The sequence below is a fragment of the Capra hircus genome, chromosome 14 (genome assembly GCF_001704415.2).
Source record: "Capra hircus breed San Clemente chromosome 14, ASM170441v1, whole genome shotgun sequence".
In the NCBI taxonomy this organism is placed as follows: domain Eukaryota; kingdom Metazoa; phylum Chordata; class Mammalia; order Artiodactyla; family Bovidae; genus Capra; species Capra hircus.
In genome coordinates, this window is record NC_030821.1 from 73,360,510 (window position 1) to 73,375,482 (window position 14,973).

Below are 14,973 nucleotides of genomic sequence, written 5' to 3' on the forward strand. Positions count from 1 at the left end.
GGTGTATACATATTGGAATATTATTGAATATCATTATTATTACTTGGAATATTATTATCATTATTAGAATATTATTCAGCCCTTAAAAGGATTAAGTACTGAGGCATCCTAAAACATGGATGGACCCTGGCCACATTAGGCTAAGAAGTCAGAAGACCAAATACTGCCCACATATTGCTTGATTCCACTTACAGGACACGTTCAGGATGGGAAAATCTATGGAGACAGAAAGCAGATGAGGGGTTGTTAGGGGCTGGGATAGGAAGTGAATGGCTAGTGAATGCTAATGAATATGGGAATTTCCTTGAGGGTGATGAAAGTGTTTCAGAATTAGATAGTGATGATGGGTCCACAACCTCACAAATATACTAAAAATCACTGAATCGTGTATTTTCAGACAGTGAATTTTATGTTGTTGTTCAGCCGCTAAGTCATGTCTGACTCTGTGACCCCATAGACTGTTACATAAATTATACCTCAAATTTCAACGTACTAAGTGGTCCAAATATTTCCATTTAGAAACATTTACATGATAAATCTGAAGTACATTAGAGAGATTAAATGGAAAGAATGAAATTATTATACTTAGAACTTCTATGGAATATATTTGTATTTAGAAATCATAAAGAAGAAAGAAAAAGACTGATAAATTGGAGTATACCCATTTCAAAAATAAGACTTCTGAACAATACCAGCATCTTGACTGAAACAAAAGTAGCAGACTCAAGAGAAAAGATATATAGCATATATAATAAGGTATTAATATCTGGAATGTATAAGAGCATATGAAGAAAATCAGTACCAAAAATGGCCAAAAGTTATGAAAGTTATTCACAGAAGAAAAAATATAAATATTCAATAAATATCTGAAAGGTTATATGGAAGATCAATAATAATAAGTGAGGTACAAATTTTAAAATTTGCTAGAGAACAATGTCTTCCGATCATTAAGAAAAGACTGCTTATAAAAAGCATTAGTGAAGCTGGGGGAAAAATGGGTATTCATATTGACCACCAGTACAAGTGGAAATCAATGCAACCTTTTTGGAGAACAATATTTTCCAAAACTATGCATGTTAAAACCAAGGCATTCTATTTCTAAGAATCTACCCTAGAAAAAATTTTACACATGTACACAGAGTGCAATGTAGAAAGACGCTCATTGCAGCCGAGCTGTTGGAGCAAAACGCTGGAACCACCCACGTGTCCACCGCAGATCGACGGTTGGATAACTCGGTCTACAATCCTTCCGTTACCCAGGCCTGCCCACCTTCCCTGGATATCAGAAACACAAGGCAATTTCATGGAAGAAATTCATTTTGAAAACAATATTCATAGTATGATCCCATTGATACAAAGCAAAATGTAGGAAAATCACCTTCTATACACCAGAGGGTTAATACCACTGACTCAGGGAAGGAAGCTGGGTTAGGAAGGGGCCAAAGCGACTTCCACGTTTGAATTCATGTATCTTACTATCGTCCAGCGAGAATGACAAATATAAGACTGTTTAAGTCTAACTTTAAATATCAATTTTAATTACTAATACATTATTGGAATAAAGTTCTTACCTTCCAGGTTTTCAATTTTTTCAATGTTGTTTAAAGCTAAATTCAAATATTCAAGTTTCTTGAGTTTGCTAACATTTTCTGAAACATACAAATAATGGAATTAGTTAACCTTCGAGATAAAAGACATTTTTACATAATCTGTTATGAAAATGACAACAAGAATCTAAGAATCACTATGGTTATCCAAAATCGTGTTGCTTTCCCAAACCTGTATCTGTATATCAGACATGGTTGGTTGCCTACTCAGCATCCATTTCTCCCTCTGTTCTTCCTGAGGGAACCCAGTTCTGCTCATGTCTCTACCCAGCCCTAACTCTGGGGTTAGGCTTAACCAAGCAGGCCAAGTGCATGGCAATCCCATGTTCCTTGGTGGTGACAGCTCGGGAGTGCAGGCTTAAGTCAACCTGCCCAGGGCAGTCTCCTGGCAACTGTGGTACAGAAGAGGGCGTGCGCACCCTGTACTCCTGATCAGATGAGAAGGAATGGCCTGTATTTCATGCTTGTGAATGTCCTTTCTCTTTTTACTGTGTGTTTGCTCAGTCGCTCAGTCTTGTCTGACTCTCTGCAACCCTTTGGACTGTGGCCTGCCAGGTTCTTCTGTCCATGGGATTTTTCAGGCGAGAATGGAAACACTATCTTTACTGACTCGCAGTCATCTTGCAAAGCTGAAGGAATCAGCTGTAGGATGAAGCCCACAGTGGCTGGTGCAGCAGAGAGGACGAGCCGACCAACCAACCCTGGAGACTGGACTGTCTCTAGACTTAACAGTGGGGTTAAAGGATACATTCCTCACTGCTGTGTCAGTTTGAGCTGTGTTTCCCTTTGCCTGAAGTCAAAATCATTCTGATATAGGATTATGGTTTTAAATAAATATGTAAGCCCATATAGGCAAAGCAAAAGCATAAATAAGTCAAGGAATCTCTTGAGGGTGGGGCCCTTTAAAAACAGCTTAAATAGTACCATAGCTTACACAGCTGAGTGCTTATTACAAGCCATACAATTTTCTAAGCATTCTGCATATTATCTCATTTAATCTTCCTAATAACCCTATGAAGTAAAAACTACTCTTGTCTCCCTCATACAAATGAGAACATCAAGGTGCAGAAAATTAATCCAGTTATTCAAGGTTAAGCAGCAGAGCCAGGAAATCTGACTGCAGAGCCTGGCACTAAATCATTACATTGCACTTTTAAAGGAGAGTCCTTTTAAGACGACAGGAATACAGAAAATCCTGCTAAGAAACATGCATCAGGGCAGGCTCATTCAACACTTCCTCTGCACCATTTTCCAGGGATATTATGACAGTCAAATATGATGATTTATAACCATCACCTTTATCATCAATAATATTCATCTAAAATTTATAAATATCACATATTTGTTCCCATAGACCTGAGAATAAAAATTCACCTCTCCGAGCCTCAGTTTACTCATTTTTTTAAATGAGGATTTTTGAACAAAAAACTTCTCTCAGCAATTATACCATCCTAAGCGATGCTGATGCTGACAAGAGTTTCAAACCAATATCCGAGTATTTGATCGTCAGAGATTTGTAGAGCTCTAGAGCAAGAGAGTTCCAGAAAAACATCTATTTCTGCTTTATTGACATGCCAAAGCTTCTGACTGTGTGGATCACAATAAACTGTGGAAAATTCTGAAAGAAATAGGAATACCAGGCCACCTGATCTGCCTCTTGAGAAACCTATATGCAGGTCAGGAAGCAATAGTTAGAACTGGACATGGAACAACAGACTGGTTCCAAATAGGAAAAGGAGTACATCAAGGTTGTATACTGTCACCCTGCTTATTTAACTTATATGCAGAGTACATCATGAGAAACGCTGGACTGGAAGAAGCACAAGCTGGAATCAAGATTGCCGGGAGAAATATCAATAACCTCAGATATGCAGATGACACCACCCTTATGGCAGAAAGTGAAGAGGAGCTAAAAAGCCTCTTGAGGAAAGTGAAAGAGGAGAGTGAAAGGATTGGCTTAAAGCTCAACATTCAGAAAACGAAGATCATGGCATCTGGTCCCATCACTTCATGGCAAATAGATGGGGAAACAATGGAAATGGTGTCAGACTTTATTTTCAGGGGCTCCAAAATCACTGCAGATGGTGACTGTAGCAATGAAATTAAAAGATGCTTACTCCTTGGAAGGAAAGCTATGACCAACCTAGACAGCATATTGAAAAGCAGGGACATTACTTTGCCAACAAAGGTCCATCTAGTCAAGGCTATGGTTTTTCCAGTGGTCATGCATGGATGTGAGAGCTTGACTGTGAAGAAAGCTGAGTGCTGAAGAATTGATGCTTTTGAACTTTGGTGTTGGATAAGACTCTTGAGAGTCCCTTGGACTGCAAGAAGACCCAACCAGTCCATCCTAAAGGAGATCAGGCCTGGGTGTTCATTGGAAGGACTGATGCTGAAGCTGAAACTCAAATAATTTGGCCACCTCATGCAAAGAGTTGACTCATTGGAAAAGACCCTGACGCTGGGAGGGATTGGGGGCAGGAGGAGAAGGGGACAACAGAGGATGAGATGGTTGGATGGCATCACCGACTCAATGGAAATAAGTTTGAGTGAACTCCAGGAGTTGGTGATGGACTGGAAGGCCTGGCATGCTGCGATTCATGGGGTCACAAAGAGTCGGAGACGACTGAGCAACTGAACTGAACTGAACTGAGGTGCCAAACATTGTAATAGAGTCCATACCCCAAACAGAAATACATAAAGTTATCATTGTTAAAACTGCACAATAAAGTACCTTTCCTTCTCCATTTTTGTTATATGTATAACCCTCTAAATGCTAAACTGTATAACCTCTGAATGCTAACTGGTAGAAGAAAAGTTAAGATTTGTTTTGTAAGGGTTTCCTAGATTAAATTAAATCAAGGACAATGGGCCAAACTGATCAGAAAAAAAAGAAACACCCCCCCCCCCCAAACACACACACACATCTCTATAAGGAAAAATATACAGAGCTTCCTGAGTGCCTGGAACAGGGGGTTACTGTTCTAGGCCAAACCATCCTGGGATCAGTTCCCACCCAAAGGCTTTATACAACCAGACCTACAAATCCATCCCCAGGAGCTGACTGTGGCTCAGATCGTGAACTCCTTATTGCCAAATTCAGACTAAATGGAAGAAAGTAGGGACAACCACCACTAGACCATTCATGTATGATCTAAATCAAATCCCTTAAGACTATACAGTGGAAGTGACAAATAGATTCAAAGGATTAGATCTGAAAGACAGAGTACCTCAGGAACTATGAATAGAAGTTCTTAGGATTGTACAAGAGGTAGTGATTAAAACCATCCCCAAGAAGAAGAAATGCAAAAAGGCAAAACGGTTGTCTGAAGATGTCTTACAAATAGCTGAGAAAAGAAGAGAAGAGCAAGGCAAAGGAGAAAAGGAAAGATATACCGATCTGAATGCAGAGTTCCAAAGAATAGCAAGGAGAGATTAAAAAAGCCTTCCTCAGTGATCAATGCAAAGAAATAGGGGAAAACAATAGAATGGGAAGGACTAGAGATCTCTTCAAGAAAATTAGAGCTACCAAGGGAACATTTCATGCAAAGATGGGCTCAATAAAGGACAGAAACGGAATGGACTTAACAGAAGCAGAAGATATTAAGAAGAGATGGCAAGAATACAAAGAAGAACTGTACAAAAAAGATCTTCACGACCCAGATAATCATGATGGTATGATCACTCACCCAGAGCCAGACATCCTGGAGTCCAAAGTCAAGTGGGTCTTAAGAAGCATCACTACAAACAAAGCTAGTAAGTACAGTGATGGAATTCCAGCTGAGCCATTTCAAGTCCTAAAAAATGATGCTGTGAAAGTGCTACACTCAACATGCCAGCAGATTCAGAAAACACAGCAGTGGCCACAGGACTACAAAAGATCACTTCTCAATCCAGTCCCAAAGAAGGGAATGCCAAAGAATGTTCAAACCACTGCACAATTGCACTCATCACACACGCTAGCAGAGTCATGCTCAAAATTCTCTAAGTGAGGCTACAACAGTATGTGAATCAAGAACTTCCAGATGTTCAAGCTGGATTTAGAAGTCAGAGGAACCAGAGATCAAATTGCCAACATCCACTGGATCATAGAAAAAGCAAGAGAATTCCAGAAAAAGATCTACTTCTGTTTCATTGACTATGCTAAAGCCTTTGAGTGTGTGGATCACAACAAACTGTGGAAAATTCTTCAAGAGATGGGAATACAAGACCACCTGACCTGCCTCCTGAGAAATCTGTATGCAGGTCAAGAAGCAACAGTTAGAACTGGACATGGAACAATGGACTGGTTCCAAATTGAGAAAGGAGTACGTCAAGGCTGTCACCTTGCTTATTTAACTTATATGCGGAGTTCAGTTCAGTTCAGTTCAGTTGCTCAGTTGTGTCTGACTCTTTGTGACCCCATGGACTGCAGCACGCTAGGCCTCCCTGTCCATCCCCAACTCCCAGAGTTTATCCAAACTCATGTCCATTAAGTCAGTGATGTTATCCAACCATCTCATCCTCTGTCGTCCCCTTCTCCTCCTACCCTCAATCTTTCCCAGCATCAGGGTCTTTTCCAATGAGTCAGCTCTTCGCATGAGGTGGCCAAAGTATTGGAGTTTCAGCTTCTACATCAGTCCTTCCAATGAACACTCAGGACTAATCTCCTTTTGGATGGACTGGTTGGATCTCCTTGTAGTCCAAGGGACTCTCAAGAGTCTTCTCCAACACTACAGTTCAAAAGCATCAATTCTTTGGTGCTCAGCTTTCCTTATAGTCCAACTCTCATATGACTACTAGAAAAACCACAGCCTTGAACTTTGTTGGGAAAGTAATGCTTATTTAACTTACATGCAGAGTACATCATGAGAAACGCTGGGCTGGATGAAGCACAAGCTGGAATCAAGAATGCAGGAAGAAATATCAATAACCTTGGATAAGCAGATGACACCACCCTTATGGCAGAAAGCAAGGAGGAACTAAAGAGCCTCTTGATGAAAGTGAAAGAGGAGAGTGAAAAAGTTGACTTAAAACTCAACATTCAAAAAACTAAGATCATGGCATCTGGTCCCATCACTTCATGGCAAATAGATGGGAAAACAGTAGAAACTGGCAGACTATTTTCTTGGACTCCAAAATCACTGCAGTTGGTGACTGCAGCCATGAAATTTAAAGAAACTTGCTCCTTGGAAGTAAAGTTATGACCAACCTAGATATCATATTAAAAAGCGGAGACATACTTTACTGACAAAGATCCATATAGTCAAAACTATGGTTTTTCCAGTAGTCATGTGTGGATGTGAGTTGGACCATAAAGAAAGCTGAGCACTGAAGAACTGATGCTTTTGAACTGTGGTGTTGGAGAAGACTCTCGAGAGTCCCTTAGACTTCCAGATTAAACCAGTCAATTCTAAAAGAAATCAGTCCTGAATATTCTTTGGAAGGACTGATGGTGAAGCTGAAACTTCAATACTTTGACCACCGGATGCGAAGAACTGACTCACTGGAAAAGACCCTGACTCTTGGGAAAGTCTGAAGGCAGGAGGAGAAGGGGATGACAGAGGATGAAATGGCTGGATGGCATCACCCACTGGATGGACATGAGTCTGAACAAACTCCGCGAGGTGGTGATGGACAGGGAAGCCTGGTGTGCTGCAGTCCATGGGGTCACAAAGAATCAGACATGACTGAGTGACTGAACTGAACAAACCCACCCCCTAGTTCAGGTCGCCCTGAGCCTTTCAGCTTCTGGCCAGGCCTGAGGCTCATGGAGATTCTGGGAGTGCATCCTCTCAGGCTCTGAGTCAGTAAGTCTGGGGTGAGGCCCTGGCCCCATTTTACCAGACCCCGGACAGTCCTCAGGTGACCCCTGGAGCCACACCAAGCAGAACCTACCCCCGACCCCACCCCAGCCTGTCTGGAGCTCCCCGGGAAGAACAGAGCTTCAGCAAAGGCAAGTGTTTTGCAAACTGCTCCCTCTAGGGCCCAAGAGCACGTCTGAATCCTCCAGAAACAGTTTTACTTGCTAAATAAGCACCTAAACGCCTGTGGGTGGAGTTGTGCTGAAAAATCCCATTATTAGGATTTAAAAGCGTGTTTAATTTAAGAATACTTTGGAAGCAAAAATTCAAGCTTTCTCACAGCTCTGAAAAGGACTGAAATACTATGCTGCTAATTAGTAATTGTGACGGACCAGCTGTGGAGATGAAGATTTCGGGAGCTCTTAGAGAGGCGCAATTAGGACAACTCTCTAATGCCCTCATGATAAAAGCGGGTGGTTTTCTGTACCAGCCTTTTTAATGGGACAATGTGCCAGAGTTTCTAATTTCTGGTAAAGTACAAGATGCCGAAAATAAGTATCTGAAGGAATATAATGAATTTTAATAAACCTTCAAAAAGTATGCAAATTCTAGACTTTTTGTTTCCCTAGAGCCCATTTTCGGTTATCCAGTAAGCTTCAGGCGACTAACTACATCACCAGAGCTTCTAACCAAAGTGATGCTACCACTGGGGGCCAGGCATTTCTTTCTTGTGGGTGGTGAGGGGGGCAGGGCACAGAGCTAGGCACGTTGTTCCGTTCAGCTCTGATACCACACACATCTGTGTGTCAGATGCTGTTGGCCCCTTTTACAGATTCAAGACTAAGACACGGATCAACAGTTAACTGACTTGCCCAATGGCACAGTTTTCTTAGTGGCAGAGGCAGGGTTTGAACCTGGATCTATGTGCTCATACCGCTAAGCTTCTCTGTGGCTTTTCTGAGGGTTGGGGGCTTCCATGTGGCAGGGCCCCCCCCCATTAGTGGGACTCCACAGGCTTCTCTTCTCTCTGCTCCCTTAACTCATTCTTCCGAGGGGTGGGGGTGGCAATTGGATGGGGAGGGCTGACTCACCTGATGGGAGAAGGAACTGGGCACACCCGTCCCACTCTCTCCTGTGTCTGGGGTCTCCACCCCCTCCTGCCACAAATCACCATAGGGAAGCCTGCAGTGGTCGAGTTCTGCATGCAGCTGGGTGGTGCATGTTTAATTCTGGGGGCACTGCAAGAGTAAGCCATACTCTCCAGAGTTTTTACTAGTTATATTGCTGATTTTGTGTTCTTCATCTACCTGTTCATTTTCACCGCTCATTTCATTCCAAACTGGAGCAGCAAAAAGGGCTGTCATTGTGAACCCCTCTCAATACCCAATCCTGAGCACGATGCCTGGCACACGTACTTTCTCGATACATACAGTAGACCTAGCTATCCCAGGCTGGGATCTGACAAGGATGTACTCAGCTCTCACATAATCCTTTCAGGTTCATGACAAATGCCTGGATTCCTCTCTTTGACACTTTTTGAAAATCAGGTTTTAAAGGAACAGGTCAACTAATGCGTTCCCAGCCATCAACGGGTCCTCCTGACTCCTCGATGGAGATCCCCGGGGCAAAGGAGACAGACCGGGCACAGAAAGGCTCGGGGAACCAGTTCCATCACCAACCACTGAGAGATGGTTGCGTCTATTCCTCCATGCAATTCTCTTTCTTCCTCTAAGAAATAACACTGCATTTGCCAATATTCTGCCATTCAAAATGTTAACGAAACCATGAGAACGAAGTCCTGAAGACTTACCAATTTTTCCGATGAGGTTATTTTGAAGATAGAGGATTTTTAAATCCCGGCACCACTTGTCAATATGCTCTAGTCTTTCTATTTCTTGCTGATGCAGGGAGAGTTCCTCCAGGGAAAAAATTACACAGTCATTGTGCTCGGCATTCCGTCTAATGAGATCTTCTGTGACTGAAAGAAAATGCGTTACGTATTACATCTCCATCCCCATTAATATTAAGCTGTTAATGCACTGGTTTTTCCTTGCAGTGAGATGTGAATTCTCCAGGCCCAAGTTATTTTCCCGAAGGAAAGAGATCAGAGAAGTGCTGCCTCCTGTTGGGAGCTTTTATGACACTAGTGTAACTTGGAAGAAAGAGGGATCACATCAAACTAGGTGAGACCCACTAAGCAATCCAAGACAGAGGCATGGCACGGCTGACAGAGGGCAGAAACAGGAAAGCATCTCCATTCAACAGCCGCAACCATTCTGTAAGGAAAGGTTCACTCACTCATTCATTCATTCACCTGGTATTTATTTAACTAGAGTGGAAGAGACAGAAGAGAAATAACCGCAGATTTTACAGGGCAATCTTATAAAGCAACTGCCACTGTTTCCAGGAGGAATGAAAGAAGCTGATCGCAGAGGGAGGGCTTGCCAGAGCTCCACTCTCCTCTGACAAGAGTGACGCATAGCACTGTGCTGGCCTGATGCCACAGGCCAGGAACATATGATGAGGCCACAGTACCAAGGGACTGGAGACAACACTTGTGTCCACAGTTGCAGCCAAGAACAGGATTCGAGTCCTCTTTACAGTTGGCTTGTAAAAACTTTGGGTTGGCCAAAAAGTTTGTTCAGCTTTTTCTGCAACATGGAAAACCCAAATGAACTTCCTGGTGAACCCAATATATAATAAAAACAAGGAGGCTATCACAATGGAGAATACTTGTACTTTCTAGTGCTATTTAAAAAAACTATGAATCCATTTGAACCCTCACATTTAAGGTGGAATGTAGAAATAATCACATCCGTCCCACAAGATAATAATTATCCTCTTGCCATTTACAGGGTACCAAGAGTTGTCCTAAATGCTCCGCGTGTATGAACATGTGAGTAGGGACCATTGCTATCTACATTTGTTAGATGATGACTTGAGACAGAGAGTTTAAGTGACTTGCACAGGGTCCAGCTATTATAGTAAGTGCTAGAGCCAAGTGACCGTATGCTCTGAACCACCATGCTCCACTGCCCCAAGTGTGAGCTAAAAAGAGCCTCTTAAAAGGTCTCAGGCTTCCTGAACACACAAGCTTCTCTAGTGGGGACAGAGCTCTCTAGCTGCCCCTCTTCTGCGTCACATCCTTATAAGTGAAGTCTGCTTTTTTTAAACAATGTGAAAACATGTACGAACTCCATCATTTGCATGCAGTTAGCTGAACACCCTGATACATCCGGTGGTGAGAGGTGGGGTTGCATGTTATGACGGTTCTTTGGAAGAAAGACGAGGGCAATGAGAGATTCAAATACCATACCTGGGAGATGTGCCTGCTATTCTAGGTTTTTTGGCTCAACTAACAGCAGAGATGGGTTTCCCAGGTGGCACAGTGGTAAAGAGCTCATCTGCCAAGCAGGAGACATAGGTCTGATCCCTGGGTTGGGAAGATCCCCTGGAGAAGGAAATGGCAACCCACTCCAATATTCTTGCCTAGGAAATCCCATGGACAGAGGAGCCTGGTGGGCTATAGTCCACGGGGTTGCAAAGAGTCGGACACGACTCAGCAACTCAGCATGCAACAGCAGAGCTGGCTGCAAGCTAGGTCCTGGGAGGGGAAAGGCCAGAGAGGCGGGTAGGAGGCCAAAGGGGCAGCATCTGCAGCCCTGCTCTCCAGGATCCCTACTGCGGACTGCACTCTGCCATCTCTGGACACCACTGCTGTCATTAAAATGGCTTAAAAAGACCGCTCTAGTCAAGGAAAAGAAAGACAATACATGTTCTGAAAACCAAATTTTTAAGAGAAGGGAGTTAAAACTACTCTCCCCACCTCCCACCACCAAAGTTGGTTGTAACAGCTGGAATCAACTGGGGACAAATGGGGGCAGCCAAATTGAGGACACATCAAAGCTGCTGTGTAAAGTCAACCGTATTACCTGCCTCTGTAGCTGATCTCCCAGAATGCTCTTCACAAGGATGCAACGTGGGTTGAGAGGTTGGGATGACATTACCAATGTTATGTCAGCTAACTTGATGAAACATGGAAGTGATGCACTGTGATGATACAGACAGACTCTCGATGACTAACGGTGTGTATGTGACTTAAATGACACAAATCCATGGGGCAGGAAGTGGACTCTTGAGGCCTTGTGGCCATTAGACCTGGACTCAATGGGCCAGGAGGCCGAGCCCTTCCAGAACCCGTGCCCTCCCCTGCAGACCATTGCCCCCGGGCGGAGCAAGGAAATCCTCTGCCTCCAAGTCCTACACTGGCTGCTTCTGCAGGCCACACCATCGGGCACGCACTCCTTCACTCAGAGGTGTCCGAGGAATGGCTGCTTTCTGGGGACATGGATGGCTTGGAGGTGTTGGCTGGAGTGTCTGCTCTCATACCTCGGCAGGAAGGACCAGGTTAGAGCTAGGGATGGGAAGAGGAGGGAGGTGTGGGCGAGGGAGCTGGCACAGAGTCCAACGGGCTTGGGAAACTTATACTGAATGTGGCCTTCTGGGTTGTTATGAAGGTATATTCGTCAACGAAAGAAGATGCATTTTATTTAGCAGTTTGATGTATAACTTGGTACATGTGCCTCCACTTATATTCCTGCCCCATTTCCCCAGTTGCCCTGGCTGAAGGTTTGGCTGGGTACCTAGATTGAAGACACAGCCTAACTCGAACGCTGCAAGAGCTGTCATCCAAGGATATGGTTAAGGTGAATGTGTGCAGGGCATTCTGATGCATCTGGTGAAGCCTCGCCTGGCCTAGGGCCTGAGGCAGCTACACCAGCGTCTGCACAGGCCAGTGGGGCCTCCTGCGGATATGAAAGGTGTCACAGGTTTCTCCTGCTCTACAGTTGTGCAGGCTTTTCTGATCTGTCCAACCCTGGAGACTTGCTGGTCCCTCCAACTGCTGACTGAGTTCCCACTGATGTCGAATGTGCTTCCTCTGTTCTCTTGCTGCCCATGTCTTAAAAATCTAAGAGATCCTTTTTGTTATGCTATTATGTGTGTGAATGGGATCATTTGTGTGCAATTATCAAATCCTCCCTTTCAGAGGCATGTAGATATTAGGAAGGAATTATGTTGATCCGTATCTCCTAATCATGAGAATTAAGACGATAAAAATCACTCCTAGTTGAAAGCGGTGTGGAGGGGTGGAGGAGTTGGCATAAATAACAAATTTATACACACACACACACACACACACACGGGAGAGGAGGGGCTAAGGTTCATTCAGCATACTGGGGAGTTTTGCCCAAAGGCAACAATTATCCACAACTAGTACACGACTGAGCGACTTCACTTTCATTTTTCACTTTCATGCATTGGAGAAGGAAATGGCAACCCACTCCAGTATTCTCGCCTGGAGAATCCCAGGGGTGGGGGAGCCTGGTGGGCTGCCGTCTATGGGGTCGCACAGAGTTGGACACAACTGAAGTGACTTAGCAGCAGCAGTATAGATGAAAAGAAAATGGAGAATCACAGAGGAAGACGGAACTGTGAAGGTCTGGAGTTTCCCAGCGGCCCTTTTCTGAACTCTACATTAAGCAAACCGCTGTGCAGCATACTGTTTCAGAGTGCTCAGGAAATTGTTCCACAATACTGCCTCACCTGTAATGGCAAACATCAGTACAAAAACCAGGGTCCCCGAGAAGCAATGTGTCAGAGTATCTACCTGGTGCATGGAGATTATAGTGCTTCAGACTTTTAAAGGAGAAAACATTTTGCAGTTTTATGTACAGTTTAGACCAAATATTCTTTAACTCCAAGCAGTACTATGTACCTTTAGAAAGCCCTACTCCAAATAACATAGCTCTGCATTTATGATAAATCACTTGAGGCACTTAAAAAGGCTTTGGAAGCATTCATGCGTCCCCATAAGACTATCTCAAGACAGATGGGAATACAATGCCTATCTCTGGGAGACAGTGAAGGACAGGGAAGCCTGGTGTGCTGCAGTCCATGGGGTCACAGAGTCGGATACAACTTAGTGCCTGAACAACAATAATCATATGGTATAGGAGTACATGCCAAGGCACTTACTATATAAAACATTGCTTTCACTTCCTTTTTGGGGGAAATTCAAACAGTAAAATACAGGACTCAGATAGACACGGAGAAGTATCTCACCTATAGAAGGCCGTAACCAATATCTGTATGAGCGGTTGATGAAGGATACTGACAGTTATAACCACAGATTCATACTTATCTCCCTAAAAGAAAACAGTTTAATGGAAACTGATGCAGAGGCTTCTTTTCAATTCCTTAATATGACTGGGTTCTCGATACCTCGAGAGAGCATCCATGAAAAGACCCTACAGGGTGGGGGCAGGGCAGAGGGCAGGAGGAGAGGTTTCCAGGACTATCAGAGGTTGTCACGCTGTGTTTGCTATGACAGAGCTTTTCTAGAACAAGGTTCTAGAAACTCACAAAGCCAACAATGCAGTGTTTGTCCTTCAGGCTTTGTATCATGTTTTGTAAACAGCTCACCCTTTCTTGCCAGGGTAGAGTAAAATCAGTAATGTATGCCTAAGGCAGATTCTGCAGAATTTTTAAACATCTTGAAAAACCAGTGGACACACACATGAAACAGAGATTTAACATAAATACATAGAAAGGGGTTGTTGCTGTTGTTTAGTCTCTCAGTCATATCCGTCTCTTTGCAAATCCATGGACGTAGTCCAACAGGCTCCTCTGTCCTGGGAGAGGAGATGGGATTTCCCAGGCAAGCATACTGGAGTGCGTTGCCATTTCCTTCTCCAGGGGATATTCCTGACCTAGAGATTGAATCCATCTCCTGCATTAGCAGGTGGATTCTTAATCACTCAGCCACTGGGGAAACCCAAATGAAGGGGTCACAAATAGGTAAAGTTTTCATCTTGTAGCATCTAAACTTTTTTTCTTTTCTTGTTTTCCATGGAAATTCTTAGAAACAGGATTTCTCAGTCACTTGCCCTGCCTCTTCTCACTGACTCAGGGTTATCTGAGTGTTGGTGGTCACAGGGATCCCACCACACAGTTAGGGGCACCGACAGTTACAAACATGGACAGAGTGTATGGGGCAAGGACAGAAGGATCCAGAAAGTACCGTGAGTTCAAAGGAGGGAGTGACCCACACTACTGAGCGACAGAAGAAGGTCAAACAGGGCATTATGGAGGAGAAGCCGGGGCTGAATCCTGAAACGCGAGTAGACATTTGCCAGATGCACCAGTAAGGAAAGCACACCGCAGGCCATGACAGACGCCGTGAGGCCCAGCTCCCTGCTTCTGGCCTGAAGATGACTTCCTGCTGCTGGGAGGGCAGCCCTCAGCTGCCCACCTTCTTTGAAGTTACCCCAGCTGCAGAGACATCTTAACCAAAATCATGCCCCTCTTCCCAGGAAAGCCTGATTGATGTGGTACTATAGAGGCCCAGCCCTCTCACCCCAACTTGGGAAAAACCAGAGGTCCAAGTTCAGAGCTCCTTCCACAAGCTCCAGGCTGGTTAGCTAAGGCCTTTGTTAAGATGCATCCCAACCTGATTTCCCTCTCTGCTGGACCTGGCTTTCTTGTCCAATGACACTTCCTCATACGCTTCCTGCACGCTGGCC

At 44.0% G+C, this 14,973-nt stretch overlaps 1 protein-coding gene across 1 annotated transcript in view; it reads right to left on the reverse strand.

Annotated features, from left to right (window-relative positions):
- LRRC6 (leucine rich repeat containing 6) overlaps positions 1-14,973 on the reverse strand; it is a 73,305-nt gene that overhangs the window by 51,851 nt on the left and 6,481 nt on the right. The window contains exons 2-3 of the mRNA XM_005688841.3: positions 9,201-9,368; positions 1,572-1,649 (exon numbers count right to left, since the gene is read on the reverse strand). Of these exons, the coding sequence (XP_005688898.2) occupies positions 1,572-1,649; positions 9,201-9,368 (246 nt within the window). The remainder of the gene's footprint in view (positions 1-1,571; positions 1,650-9,200; positions 9,369-14,973) is intronic.